At 39.5% G+C, this 15,190-nt stretch overlaps 1 protein-coding gene across 1 annotated transcript; it reads right to left on the bottom strand.

Moving 5' to 3' along the window:
* Positions 1 to 1,161: 1,161 nt before the first annotated feature.
* On the bottom strand, positions 1,162 to 9,373 carry rnf7 (ring finger protein 7). The gene is made up of 3 exons (XM_034168164.1): positions 9,162 to 9,373; positions 9,037 to 9,084; positions 1,162 to 2,028 (listed from the first exon to the last, which is right to left on the bottom strand). Exons 1-3 carry the CDS (start codon positions 9,325 to 9,327, stop codon positions 1,910 to 1,912), a joined length of 333 nt encoding a protein of 110 aa, XP_034024055.1. The 5' UTR covers positions 9,328 to 9,373; the 3' UTR covers positions 1,162 to 1,909.
* Positions 9,374 to 15,190: the final 5,817 nt, after the last annotated feature.

Raw genomic sequence — 15,190 nt, 5'->3', positions numbered from 1 at the left:
TGGTTAAGAAGGTGCTGTAGGAACAGTCGGACTGTTGGGATAACTGCTGAGATAGGCTCCAGACCCCTGCGACCCTTAATTGGACTAAGTGGTAGAAGATGAATGAATAACAATCGTAACATGATTGACGATGATGTGGGAAAGATTTAAAATGACTGCTGTCTGTTCGTTCTTCCCAACAGTACCTAATAATGGTGGCCTGAAGGCATCAGCGTGAATTGACCGGACAGCATATGATCAGGTTGGCTGAAAAGACACGTAAACTTTCCTTCTTCACCCGATTCTCCCAAAACAAATGCAAGTCTCTTTGCTTGACCCCAATTATTTTAGAGCAAACGTTGACAATGCCATTTAAGCATTTTTTGTCCTTAATAGACAATCCGTTGAACCAACAAATACCAGAAAATGTTGAAAGACTTTCAATAAATGAGCAATAAAAGTTATTTAAAATCCTCACACTGACATGGAAAGAGATCAGCTTCCTCATAGGATGGATTCTTTGTTGTCCACATTTGACAACAGACTCAGTGTTGATGTCAAACTTGAGTTGAGAGTCAAACACTGTTCCAAGGTATTTATAACACTCAACCCTCTGGACCTCACTGTGTATGACACGAGCTTTGTGTCCCATGTAGGTATGTCTGAAATCAAACATTTCTTGAGTTTTAGACACATTCAGGTCAAGGAACTTATTACCTTCGACAACTTGTGTGTGAAAAAAATCCTATATGGAAACAATGAGTAATCCAGGCAGCTACAATAAATTACAAATATCCACTCTAAAAATTAAAAACAAAATACAAGCTACTTTCTTTGTAATTATCTGTACATCAGTATCTTAAGACATTTAGCCAGATAGTAGGTGCAGTTTTATCTAACATGCCATTTTATCAACACTTCAGTCTCAAACAAGGCAGCAAGGAAACGACAGATTACATACTAATTGGGATTATGTAATCAAATTACCAGTAAATGTCAGTGGTATCCAATGATCTGTTAAACGATGCTTTCAGTAACAAATCTTTTGGTGAAACAATTGGCTGGGAAGCCTCGACATCAATGGGGCTTCATCTCACCATTCTCCATTACTCTGAACTGCTTATTCTTTAATCTGAATTGAAGTATTTTGGTAAAACTGTATGACACACAAAGCGTATGTAATTCAAGTTTGCAGTACCGTAATCACCAAATTTATTGAAATTATTAACTGAACACAATGTCCACATATTAAGTACTACACACAATTTTTTGTTTTTACCCTTAAAGACATTCACATACTAAAAATGGCCACATGACCATCACAAACATTAATAGGCACTTTTCTACTGCAGGGATGAGTACTGCACCCAGGAATATTATCTGCATGTTTTCACCAGTGGAACCAGGTCAGAGGTTTGAAGAACTCCTGGCTTACCTTACCTTATAGGCTGTACATTTCAATAATATGTCAAAGTATCAGTGTTGTTATCCTCACCACAGCATGGTGACTATATTTCCAACAGGTGGAAGGGTCATAATAAGTACAGATTGAAATCACTTAAAATAATTTGAGAAGGCGCAGCACAGTAAACACATCTTGCACGAACTGAGCCTGCAGCTGACTGGTGTAGCTTGGTACTCAGGATTGAGACCCCATGGTAGAAAAGCACCTAATGTAAAGCCAAAATATGAACTACAACAAACTTCATTATGCTGTTCATAACATTTCCACTGCAGTTCAATGAATCAGGAACTCCCAAGTCTGTAACTGTTCAAAGTACTCCCATGACCTCAGTAGTATTTGAGCATGCAGTCTCATGTAGTGTTAGCGGCTCTGCAAGTAGCATCACATCCATCACTGTTGAGTCTGTCACCACTTTCAGGTGAGTGGATGTGTAGTTGGACAAATCAGACCATCTGGTGGAGAAGCCTATTTACCGATTCTCTGAACCACCCAATCCTGCTGGCAGAGAGGACAGCGATTGTTCTGCTTCACCCATAGGGACATGCAGCAGTTATGGAAGGAGTGGTTGCACTCTCCCCACACAACTGAGAGAGGAACAGGGAGAGTACAAGGTCAAGTTATTCAGATCACACCACTTCAAACATTCCTATTAATGGTAAATAAAACATTTGAGACATTCATCATTTCAAGCAACCATGAAAATTCTTTCCACCACACAATCTCAGAACTGACTTTTTTTTTTTTTTTAAACTTTCTTCAAACTTTTTAGCTAGCTCAATTATAGTCGAAGCTTTAACGTTGTAGTACATATGCCAGGCCTGTGTGTGGCGCTGCAGCATCCCCAGAAAAGCAAAACAAAAGCAGAAGACTAGAGCATAACAGCTAATCAAATTAGCAACAATAGCTACCACTTTCCAACATGACACACAGTAAAATAAAGCCTTTTAAGAGAAAGACGGTCCACGCTGATCATCTGAAATAGACTTATTGTGCATTTAAAGCAAAGCAGTGTGTTTGTCTATTTTATAAAACACACGGTCCACTCTATGTGGGGAGTGATTACTGACCCGGCAGCCAGCTGCTCTCTCTCTACCCGGTGTGAGGAGCTGTCAGACCGGGCGAGTCACAGCTTTGTCCCCGCTACATTGACAAACAGCAGAAGTCCACTCTTTCTTCTGTGTTTTGCTCAGACTCGCAATGAGTGTTTCACTCTTTAATTTTCGCTTCAGAAACAGTAACTTAAAATAATAAAAAAAAACTGACTGTGAGGCTTGCATGTTCAACCTCCAGCTGAAATGCATCTGCTGAATTGTAGAGAAAGAGGGACAAACGGAGAAAAAAAAAAAAAAAAAAAAAAAAAAAAAAAAAAATCACAGGGACCCAGTCCACCAACATAAAAAAAAAAAAAAACCTTAAAAAGTAGGGAGAGCCCTGGACTATTGATGTTTAAAAATGCAAAGTACTTTTTATCCGATTACTTGATTAATCGCCAGAATAATCGATAAAATACTTGATCACTAAAATAATCGATAGCTGCAGCCCTAAAGTGAAATCCTGATCCAGAATCCAGATTCAGATCACCTCCAAAACTTAATTGTCTTTTCCAAGGTCTAACCCCAATGTGTGGTGAAAATCCATTAAGCAGCTTTGACATAGTCCTCAAAATCTGATCAAGTGAAGTGTACAAACTGAAAGCCTGATCCAGAATCCAGATCACCTCCAAAATTCAGTGGAGTCTTCCATGCCCTAATATCCATCTGTGGTGCAGATTTGGTGAGAATCTGTGAAGTAATTTGACATAATCCTTAAAAGACTATATGAAGTGAAATCTTGATCCAGAATCCGGATCCCCTCCAAAATTTAAGGGAGTCTTCCATGCACTAATATCTATCGGTGGCAAAATTTAGTCAAAATTCATGCAGTAGTTTTGACATAATTCCACTAACAGTCAGACAAATAAATAAATGCTGATGATTTTATTACATCCTTGCCGGATGTAATAAACCTACTAACACAGAGTTACAGTTACCATAATGGTATCCATGGTGTTTATTCTTTATTTAATATATTAAATTCAATATTGTTTAACATATTATGTAACATACCACGTTTTGACATTTTATGGACCTAATTGAAAAAAATAACTTGATTAACCAATTACAAAAATAATCGTCAGTTGTAGCCTTATCAGCAAGTTTGCCCATTTTCCATGTCCTGATCTGACCACATCAGGCCATACTAAAATACAAAATGGACAAAATGAAGAGTGATCACGAAATGGGGGTAAAATGTAACGAAATAGAGCAGAGTGACCCCAATTAAGTACTTTTATTTAATTGTTCGGCATTTGTTTTTTGTGAGAAGCACTCAGTACATGTACTTGGGACAGACGCGCCATCTGGTGTTCAAGAGATGAAACGTCAGCCAATGGGTCAGTCTGCTCCATTTCGTTACGTTTTACCCCATTCTCGCAGTCGGACATCCGGGAACTTCCTAGCCGGAAGCGAGCCGCCATCTTTGTTTGGTAGAACTGAGCGACTTCGGTAACATCAAAAGCAGCATGAAAACGCCCAAAAGTAGCTGTGTTCCAGGTGGTACAGCCAACCAAGAGTTATCCTAAACAGCAGTTCTATATTATACCATCTGAGAAATACAGGTGTGAGAAATAGCACACTGCAATCGACAGGGCCGTTGTAAACACCGATAGGAGTATCAACAAAAAGAAACGATGGAGTCCCAAGTCTGGTCCTGCTATCCGTGTTCTGCCCATTTCATCTGGTAAGTACTTTTTGTGTTAATATTTATGAATTTAGGTTACCAGGATCCGTTCACATTTTTCAACAGTTTGAAAATTCTGACTAAGCGCCAGCTACAGAAACGAAGTTGGATGACGGTTAAACGATGTCTCCGAAAGTCAACATAAGTGCATATTCCTTGTTTCGTTTGGCTTTGGTGTCCAACGTTAGTGCAGTGTGACTACGGCTTAACTGATACAATTATTAATATATTCTTATATATAAAAAAAGAATACTCACAAGGACTCTTGATGAAGTATGTGTAGACATCTTTGTAATCAATCTCTGGCCATTGTTTAGGATCGTCTAACCAGTCACCTGCAATAATCTTATATAGGCATGGGCTGGTATGAGATTTGGACGGTATGATAACCGTGGGCAAAAATACCATGGTTTCACTGTATTATGTATAGCTTTAAAATGTGCTTTAACAACATTATGGCTATTTGCATATGAAGTGTGCGTGATTCAGGCGCACGAACTGATGCAATGTCTACCGCTATGAGCACTATACCACTGATAACTTTAGAGAAAATACCAAAATAATAGTCACTCTTTTAGACATGTACTAGTATCTGCCCCACGGGAAATATGACTCTTGCTTAGGGAGTAACATGGCTGGAATAATGTCCGGAACTCCGGATGCTCAATACTTGGCCCAGCTTCACCAACAAAGCGCTTGGAATAGATGTATTTGTCCTTCTTGACATGTTGGAGAAATTTGGTCGACCACAAGCACGACCGCTTGTACTTCTCAGTGGTTTCAAGGATGGGATAAAGTTTACTCCTTCCATGTATCCTTTGCGGGTATCTTGAATCACTCCGAGTCCGACACAGGCCATAGCTACAGTGCTTTGCTGCCACCGTTTTTGGCTTGAAGAGCTATTCCGCAGAAAATAAAACGAAATAGCCGACTTCGTCCTTTTAGACGGAGGGAAAAGTTCAGTGCAGGCTTCGCCTCCTTCAGCCATGATGCAGAACTAGCTAACGTTAGCTGCCTGTTTGTAAACAGAGACAGAGGTGTGCAAAAGGGGGAAGGGCGGCAGCGGCTGCCTCCACTCTGCCTGTCAAGAATTCTCATAACCTGCTCATACCGTAGGGACGGTATAACGGAAACTTTTAGTGGTTTTGATAGCATGAAACCGGTTATTGGCCCATGTCTAATAACACATATTTTTGGATTCTTGCCAAACTCCAGCTTCTTTCTGGATCGATTCTGTGCCTCAGATGGCAAATTCTCTTCATATTTATACATCATCAAAAAACAATCTTGGAAGTAGAGAAACAACGAACTTTGCGGACGTGCTCACGTTTCCCCCAAACAAAGATGACGTCTAGAAATTATGTCACATGCGACATCACGCTGACCCCAGTCCCCATTTCGCATTTTTGAATAAAAGTACTTAACTGAATCACATTTGGAGTCAGTCTGTTCCATTTTGTGATTATCAGGCTCCATTTCATATTTTAGTCCACATCTGTTCACATACTCAACTCCCAAAGATGATATTTAGCTAGCTAGGGCTGACCAGGGTAATTCCATACCCAGGGCAATTCCATAACCAGATTTATTTACTCCTGGTTATGGGTCTTTAGGACTGGAGGGGAGAAAGTTATATTTCAGGTATATTTTATAACAAGGCTTCTGACTGGCTGTTGACCTTTCAACCTGTCTGGCCAAAAATATGGCAGTTGAGCAGACAACAAAAAACAATCCATATTTTTAGGGCCCAAAACTACACCACACAAGCTTGCGTATTGGTAAGTATGTTTTATAAACTCAAATAATTGTATAGAATTGATATGTTTTCAAAATAAAGGATGTAATAATGTAAAAATATACATTATATCTTGACCTGCAGACTCAGTTGTAAAATGATTTTACATATTCTCAACACTGTGAATGGGGTAAATCCATACCCCTGGGTGTGGAATTACCCCAGAGGTAAACAATGGGTTGTTAGGAAACACTTAATTTCTTAGGAATACATTAATTGATATGGGATTACTCACACATATTTAATAATAAAAAAAAGTGAATTTTGTCTTTTTAAATTACTATTTTTTCTATCTTTCCAGCAAAAATGGTGCATTTTGTTATTCTATTACAAGCCCTGGCAAAAATTATGGAATCACCGGCCTCGGAGGATGTTTATTCAGCTGTTTAATTTTGTAGAAAAAAAAGCAGATCACAGCCATGACACAAAACTAAAGTCATTTCAAATGGCAACTTTCTGGCTTTAAGAAACACTATAAGAAATCAGGAAAAAAAAAATTGTGGCAGTCAGTAACGGTTATTTTTTTTAGACCAAGCAGAGGGAAAAAAAAATATGGAATCACTCAATTCTGAGGAAAAAAATTATGGAATCATGAAAAACAAAAGAACGCTCCAACATCACTAGTATTTGTTGCACCACCTCTGGCTTTTATAACACCTTGCAGTCTCTGAGGCATGGACTTAATGAGTGACAAACAGTACTCTTCATCAATCTGGCTCCAACTTTCTCTGATTGCTGTTGCCAGATCAGCTTTGCAGGTTGGAGCCTTGTCATGGACCATTTTCTTCAACTTCCACCAAAGATTTTCAATTGGATTAAGATCTGGACTATTTGCAGGCCATGACATTGACCCTATGGGTCTTTTTGCAAGAAATGTTTTCACAGTTTTTGCTCTATGGCAAGATGTATTATCTTGAGAAATGATTTCATCATCCCCAAACATCCTTTCAATTGATGGGATAAGTGTCCAAAATATCAACGTAAACTTGTGCATTTATTGATGATGTAATGACAGCCATCTCCCCAGTGCCTTTACCTGACATGCAGCCCCATATCATCAATGACTGTGGAAATTTACATGTTCTCTTCAGGCAGTCATCTTTATAAATCTCATTGGAACGGCATCAAACAAAGGTTCCAGCATCATCACCTTGCCCAATGCAGATTCGAGATTCATCACTGAAAATGACTTTCATCCAGTCATCCACAGTCCACGATTGCTTTTCCTTAGCCCATTGTAACCTTGTTTTTTTCTGGTTAGGTGTTAATGATGGCTTTCGTTTAGCTTTTGTGTATGTAAATCCCATTTCCTTTAGGCGGTTTCTTACAGTTGGTCACAGACGTTGACTCCAGTTTCCTCCCATTCGTTCCTCATTTGTTTTGTTGTGCATTTTCGATTTTTGAGACATATTGCTTTAAGTTTTCTGTCTTGCGCTTTGATGTCTCCTTGGTCTACCAGTATGTTTGCCTTTAATAACCTTCCCATGTTTGTATTGGTCCAGAGTTTAGACACAGCTGACTGTAAACAACCAACATCTTTTGCAACACTGCGTGATGATTTACCCTCTTTTAAGAGTTTGATAATCCTCTCCTTTGTTTCAATTGACATCTCTCGTGTTGGAGCCATGATTCATGTCAGTCCACTTGGTGCAACAGCTCTCCAAGGTGTGATCACTCCTTTTTAGATGCACACTAATGAGCAGATCTGATTTGATGCAGGTGTTAGTTTTGGGGATGAAAATTTACAGGGTGATTCCATAATTTATTCCTCAGAATTGAGTGAGTCCATATTTTTTTCCTCTGCTTGGTCTAAAAAAGTAACCGTTACTGACTGCCACAATTTTTTTTCTTGATTTCTTAGTGTTTCTTAAAGCCAGATAGTTGCCATTTGAAATGACTTTAGTTTTGTGTCATGTCTGTGATCTGCTTTTTTCTACAAAATTAAACAACTGAATGGACATCCTCCGAGGCCAGTGATTCCATAATTTTTTCCAGGGGTTGTAGAATGTGAAACTAAAATGGTTTAGCAAATTGTTGTTTCCTTAAAGTTTAAATTTCAAGATTGACTAAAAGATATATGACTGAATTTCTGACATTGTTGAATGTTTTACTGTTAACGTTAATGGGGTATGGAATTGCCCCGTTCCAAATTTTGAGATTTTTGTAATTTTAATGAATAAATATGTGCATGTGCAAAGGTGTAGTTCATTTATGTTTTTGTTTAGTAGGTAATGACTGTTTGTTAGAATGAGTTTGAATTGACTCTGCTTCCACATGGTTAAAATATTGAAATTTATAAAAGTAGGGTATGGAATTACCCCGGTGTCATGGTCTGAGTTTGCGCCGGTCTCATTTTACCACACGCAGGCGCAAATCGATTTTTCTTCGCGGTCGACTTCCGGGAGGTCTAGAATTACCATTTCTTGCGGCGATCTTCAACCAAGCAGACATATTTTGAAATAACTGCATTTAGACCAGCCTGGTCAAATCAGTCTGGCTAACTAATCAGTGAGATAATCAATTCAAAATTCATTTATTTATGAAGTTGAAGGATCCATTTGGGGATCAAATACAAAAATAAATTTGTTGTTCTGGTAAATTTATACCAGCCTGGTAAAATCAGACCAAGCTCGTAAAATCAGGTAACTAGTAACCAGAATTATAATGGTTAAATCAATAAGCATCAATAGAAAGTGACAGGATATACTTGTGGTTCCAATTAAAAAAATTATTTAATATATTTTCTTGGCAAATTTACCACGCAAATTTACCATCTCAGACCAGTGTCACGTTCTGAGATTACCACAAGTCTCAATATACCAAGATGGTAAAATCAGACTGGTGGTAAGTTCAGACTGTGGCTGCTACAGTCTCATTTTACCTGGTAAATTCAGACTGGTGGTAATCTCAGACCGTGACACCGGTCTGCCCTATATGTTAGCCAACAGTCTAAGCCATCATCAAAATTAATGTCAAAAATAGTGAACTATGCTGCATTTGACTAAATATGTGAACTTACCAACACAGTCCTCTTGTTTGTTCTCCGCCTGGCATCGAAGACAAGCGTCTGTAAAAGAAAAGAAAAAACAAAAAAACATATAAAAGACTTCAGACATGCTGATAGCAGTTAGCTCAGCTACGTACCCATCACTTGTACCCGACAAATGGCACAAGTATCACATTCAACGTCCCAGCTCCACATCGCCACGGCATTCCATTTTTTCAGGGAAAACATCTTGTCTCCACTCGACTTAGAGCCTGAAGAAGTGGTGTGAGACAAAACTACACTCAGCTCGTCACTGTCGTCCATCGCTGCTGCACAGCTACTGCGTCTTCTTCTTCTTCGTCGTCGTCGTCTTCTTCTTCTTCTATGGCGTTTAATGGCAGTGCAACATGCTTATTTGTTGCACTGCTGCCACCTTCTGCATCAGTCCGCAGTACTAAATCCTCTCGATCATCCAGTGTCTTGCAAGTATTTAAAAAGCCAACACGCCCCCTTCTCAATTGACCCTGTCCCTAAAATACTAACTATGAGAGAAGCTCTTGCCTTTCTCTGGAATATTTACTTATTATGAGAACATGCTGCACTGTCTCTGGCTGTTGACATTCCAAACATAGTCCATCCTGATTCTTTCGTCGGAGGAAGAAAGAGCTGTTCAAGAAAGTATGACCAATTCTTAGTCTAGCAATAGTGACTTCATCCCTTCTTTTCCACCCTTTTCTTCTACAACTACTGAATTTTTCACTCTACTAGCTATTGAAAATAACTCTTAGTCTCCTGCTCCCAGCATTTTTTCCATTATAAGGTAATTTCTCTCCTGACAATACACTTGCCCTCTGCTTTGGAAGGATTGACACTGATGTTTTCTGTTTTCTATGTATGTCTATATTAGGTTTACAGTTTCGCTGCCATGTTTAGTGGAACAACCACCTTATTTATCATTGTGGTGACACATCAACTCCTCAACTACAACTGAAGTCATTTGGAAAATACCCAATCAGTAGACAGTCTTGTGGACAGTTTAAACTCAGCGCTCGAAACTGCACTCAACATGACCACGCCCCCCCCCCCCCAAAAAACCCCCACCGTCACCTTGGTTCAATGATTACTTGCGTGACCTCAAGCTTAAGGCTAGAGGTCTAGAATGACAACAGTATGGCACTTTATGGTAAATCTGTAGCTGTGATTGCACAAATTGTGCATAGTGCGTCTTTTACATTTTTTTTATCCCCAGTTAATACAGCTTCATGATGAAAAGGTATAGAGGAGGATTTTCTTTCACCCAAACATCAAATCTAGGCTTTCATCTCAGTTGCACCTTCTGGCAAATTGTAGCTGAACTTTCAGGTCTTCTTTTTAAGAATGGTCCTCCCTGTGTCTGTGTGGGTTCCCCTCAGGTGCTCTGGCTTCCTCTCACATCCAAAGACATGCGTGTTAGGCAAATTTGAAACTCTAAACTGAACGAAGGTGTGCGTGCGGGTGTGAATGAGTTTCTCTCTCAACAGTATGTGGCCCTGTGACAAACTGGCGTCCTGTCCAGGGTGTACCCCAACTCATGCCCTATGACTGCTGGAATAGGCTCCAGCCCCCCGTGACCCTCAATTGTAAAGCCGTGAGCACATTCATGTGATCTCTTTGCTGGTGTGGACCAGTGGTGGGCACTGTTCCACTAATCCGCTAATTGCTAACTAGCTAAGCAAACTTTTTTGTTAGCAGCAGGCCCGGCGCCAGAAAAAAAATATTAAGGGGGCGATGAGTTTATCACAGGGGGCGGGGTCGCCCCCCCCCCCCAAAAAAAAGTGCGCACTGGAGGGTACCTGCCTCTGAGCGTGCGTAATGAATTGGATGCGCTCCTAGAAAGCTCGTGTATTTAGGCTACACCGTTGTAAGAGACTGACTGAGTAAGAGTAAAGAGTGATGACAGTATTTTTTTAATTATTATTTGAACGTATAGACCCTCGGTCAAGTGATCTCCTGCATACAACAAAACCAAACCAACAACTGATCTGAGAAACGACATGAGACAGTAGATTAACCCCATATACAGCCCTCCATCAAAAGCGCAAACACAGCGCAATTGGGCATGACAGTCACACAACGGGTCAAAGATAAACCTTTCATGTACATATACAGTAGTCCCTCGTTTATCGCGGGAGTTACATTGTAAAAATAGCCCGCAATAGGCGAAATCCGCAAAGTAGTCAGCGTTATTTTTTACAATTATTATAGATGTTTTAAGGCTGTAAAACCCCTCGCTACACATTTTATACACTTTTCTCAAACAGGCATTAACATTTTCTCACTTTTCTCTCATGTGTAAACACTCTCAAAGTTCAAACCTTAGAAAAATAAGACCAACCTGTTTTCAGGCCCAAACATTTGTTTGAGAAATAAAAATAGAATGTTTTCCTATAAATAATTATGATGGCTTTTAGAACTAACAAATTTAATTTTAACGATGAACCTATGAGGTTGGACACATAAGAAATTATTAATAGTGACCAGTGTTGCCACAGTTACTTTGAAAAAGTAATCCAATTACTGATTACTCCTTGAAAAAGTGACTTAGTTACTTTACTGATTACTCAATTGTAAAAGTAACTAAGTTAGATTACTAGTTACTTTTTTAGTTACTTTCCCCAGCTGCCGACAACCCACGTCAACATGACAATGATACCTGTTTTGCCAAAACTCACTTTATAGTCACCCTTTCTTGACTTCAATGAAAATAAATACTTGTTTTATAAAAAGTAAAATAAAGACCTCTTTCTTGACCTCATATTTAACTGTTGACAGCACTGTAACAGTAAAACTTGCAATTTCAAACCTACATTTTTTATAAATGTAACTATTAAATTCTAACATTTTTCTAACATTTAAATTCTCTCTAAACATTTTACTTGTCGAAATTATTATTATTTTAAGCAATATTAGTAGTTGTAGTAAAAAACGGCTTCAAAACTGGACCTTTAATCTAGGGGTGTTGTGAGGGGGGGCACATCCCTCCCCCACGCCCCCATTCCATCTGGATTCGCCCCTGCTTTGGCGTTTGAGCACAAGAATGGATACATTTATTTATGCAGAAAACAGGACCAGATTTACAGGTAAGAAAGTTTTATTGCGTTTTCACATCATGTGGTCCTCAGAAAGAGAGTTTAGGTGCATTTGAGTGGAAAATAGTGTTAGTTGTTGACGCGTCGCGGAGGATCAGCTGTTTTTAACGAGACGATACGGAGCGGCTCAGCTCAGAATTCTAAATAAAGGAGGGAAAAAGTATAAAAAATGTCTCACCTGCTCAGTGCAGGTGTGCTGATCACCGCGCATTAAGATGTGAGGACGAGTCGAGCAGCTGCAAAAAACCGTGGATGAAAAGCTCACAGCTCACTTAAAGTGGGCAGTTCAGTCGAACCCCGACCTCCTGCCCACAGACCAAGTTTAATGCTGCTATCAACCCACAATGAAAAATAATAGTAACACACAGTGACATGGAGAAGTAACTTTAATCTGATTACTGTTTTGGAAAGATTAACGCGTTAGATTACTCGTTACTAAAAAAAGTGGTCAGATTAGAATAACGCGTTACCGGCATCACTGATAGTGACTGACCAGTATTTCACAGTTCCTCTGATTGCACCTCTTCGTCCTGGCGCCGCGCCACTGTCGCACCTTTTTCCACTCACACCTCGCTGCAGGTGTCTTTTTCCAAGTGAAGAACACAGTTATGGGTAGTTGTTGGCGCTCTTTTGCGCGTACTCTCCCTTTGCAGTGCCGCAACAGGTGTCCCGTCATCTCGATAGAACACCGGCCTGCTTGATGAGGACGCAGAGCACAATGCGCTGTAAAAAAAAAAAAAAAAGCATGCAAAATTGGACTAAAAAATCCGTGAAACTGCAAGGTGCTACATTTTCCAGTATTTCTTTTTCTTTCTTTTTTATTTTTGATAACTCTCACATCCGAGGGGGCGAGGTTGATGACGTGAGGGGGCGTCACCCCAAACGTCCCCTCGTGGCGCCGGGTCCGGTTAGCAGATTAGCTTTTCAGATAACTTGAAAAACCAAAAGTGAACCAATTAGCTTCTGATAAATTTAGTTCCAATAACTTTAAGACCACTAATGTTTTTTACATAGTTAGGAACGGTGAAAAACATTCATAAACCCTGTTGGCTCCTGTCTGCTACGTATATTGCAGCTGAGAGGAACTGAGTTCAAGTGTACTCCAGCAGAAGGGGCCTGGATGCCAGACTGCCACAAAAAACCCCAAATCATTACCCTTAACAGCATACAGCCGTCCAGCTGTGAGACAGACTTCTTGAAAAGGAAAGCAGATTTGACTTAAATTAATCTAGATAGAATAACTACATTAATGTCAACTCTTAAATTGTACAATGTGAAAATATAACACATATCTATTTATTTTAAAATAATGCACTAATTCTGAAGATTTGAACATTAACACATAGATGACCAAACGGATTATGGGTAAACAGCCTCCGCTCATACTGATTGGTTGACTAATTCATTCTATGTAAAAACCAACACAAGTTAATGTAACGTGTGTGCTAGCATTTACAAATAAATGTGCTTTGTAAAATGTCATTTTTTTATTTGTAAAAAAAAAGGCATTTGCAAAACTGAAAAGTCTGTTAAGTTGTGAATCAGTTTAACAGACTTTTCTGTTTTGCAAATGCCATTTTTAACAAATAAAAAAATGACATTTTACAAAAGCACAATTATTTGTAAACACCAACACACGTTACAATCACTTGTGTTGGTTTTTACATAGAATGAATTAGTCAACCATTCAGTATGAGCGGAGGCTCAGTTTACCCATAATCCCTTTGGGCATCTGTCTGTTAATGTTCAAATCTTCAGAATTACTGCATTATTTTAAAATTAACAGATATGTTATATTTTTACTTTGTACATTTTAAGAGTTGACATTAATGTAGTTATTCTATTCAGATTCATTTATTTCATTTCATTTATTTATTTATATATTCATTTATTTTGATTTATAAATCAAAATCATAAGTCAAATCTGTTTTTTTTCAAGATGTCTGCTTCATGGCTGGACCACTGTATGCTGTCAACATAAATGACGCCGCCCTAAAGCAGTGTGCACAAAGACAGAAGTGCTGACACATTGGCTGTGTTTGGGGCTGTGATTGCCTTTGATTCTATCAGAAGCGTTGGTGTTTAAACTCAAAATCAGCTTGTTAGTAGCTGAGAGTGTACCGGAGACAATACTGAAAGTTAGCAGTTAGCTGTAACTTCTGATAAATTTTTTTGGTGGTTTATCAGTTTAGGATTATAAAAGATAACTTTGCAGTTTGCTGATTAGCGGTTATCAAAGCTAACTCTTTTGTTAGCTGTGCCCAGCACTGGTCTGGACAGAGGGGCGTGTCGCTGACCGCTGCAGCTGATATCCTGGGGGCTGAGGGAGAGCAAGTGAAAAAAGGTGCAAAACAGGAAACAAGTAGAAAAGACAGAGGGTGTGAAAAAACAAAGTGAAATGAAAAACAAAGAGGAGAGGGAGTGACACGGAGAGATGGCGAGAGCACGTGTGCATCGGGGGGGAGGTGGATGCACCCGCTGTGTGATGCTTTGATAGCAGAATCTGCTGTACCTGTCCTCTGGATTACATCTTTGATCCGCTATATGAAATGATGTATGTGAACCATGGTCCCATGATCATGTGTTGACTGTTTGCGATGCACCACGGACTGGTTTACCGGTAACAATTATTGTGGGTGTACATGTCGGTGATGTCCGTATTAATATGATCACATCCACTACAGTTACACATTCATCAGGGGACCCTGGTTGACATGTAATCATGTCATGGGTTGGATGTCATTCAGGATCTAGCAGGGAGAGTGAACCACGCTGTGCCACACCCCGTAAGTAGCTGATTTCGATTGAGAGAGAGAGCGAGAGAGAGAAACACGTGCAACGGTGAGGGGGAAGAGATATCCCACCCATATACTGATATGTAATGTGGGACACATTACATGTCATGACCCTTGAGTTGAGTGTCTGACATTACATGTCAAGGCACTCATCTGCATACCGGCAGTAATTTAGAGATGAACGACCTTGCTCAAGGGTAATGTAATGAGTTACTTGTCCGATGGGGAATCAAATCAAAGATGCTATCGTCATAATCCCACTAC

The sequence above is a fragment of the Thalassophryne amazonica genome, chromosome 4 (assembly GCF_902500255.1).
Source record: "Thalassophryne amazonica chromosome 4, fThaAma1.1, whole genome shotgun sequence".
NCBI classification, from domain to species: domain Eukaryota; kingdom Metazoa; phylum Chordata; class Actinopteri; order Batrachoidiformes; family Batrachoididae; genus Thalassophryne; species Thalassophryne amazonica.
The sequence above is the reverse complement of the archived record's forward strand: the minus strand, read 5'-3'. Positions and strand labels throughout refer to the sequence as shown.

Coding starts and splice junctions, on each gene's coding strand:
- rnf7 (XM_034168164.1), bottom strand. CDS start 9,327: ATGGACGACAGTGACGAGCTGAGTGTAGTTTTGTCTCACACCACTTCT. Junction 9,085..9,161: donor TTGTCGGGTACAAGTGATGG/GTACGTAGCTGA, acceptor TTTCTTTTACAG/ACGCTTGTCTTCGATGCCAG. Junction 2,029..9,036: donor CAAACAAGAGGACTGTGTTG/GTAAGTTCACAT, acceptor TTCCTCTCTCAG/TTGTGTGGGGAGAGTGCAAC.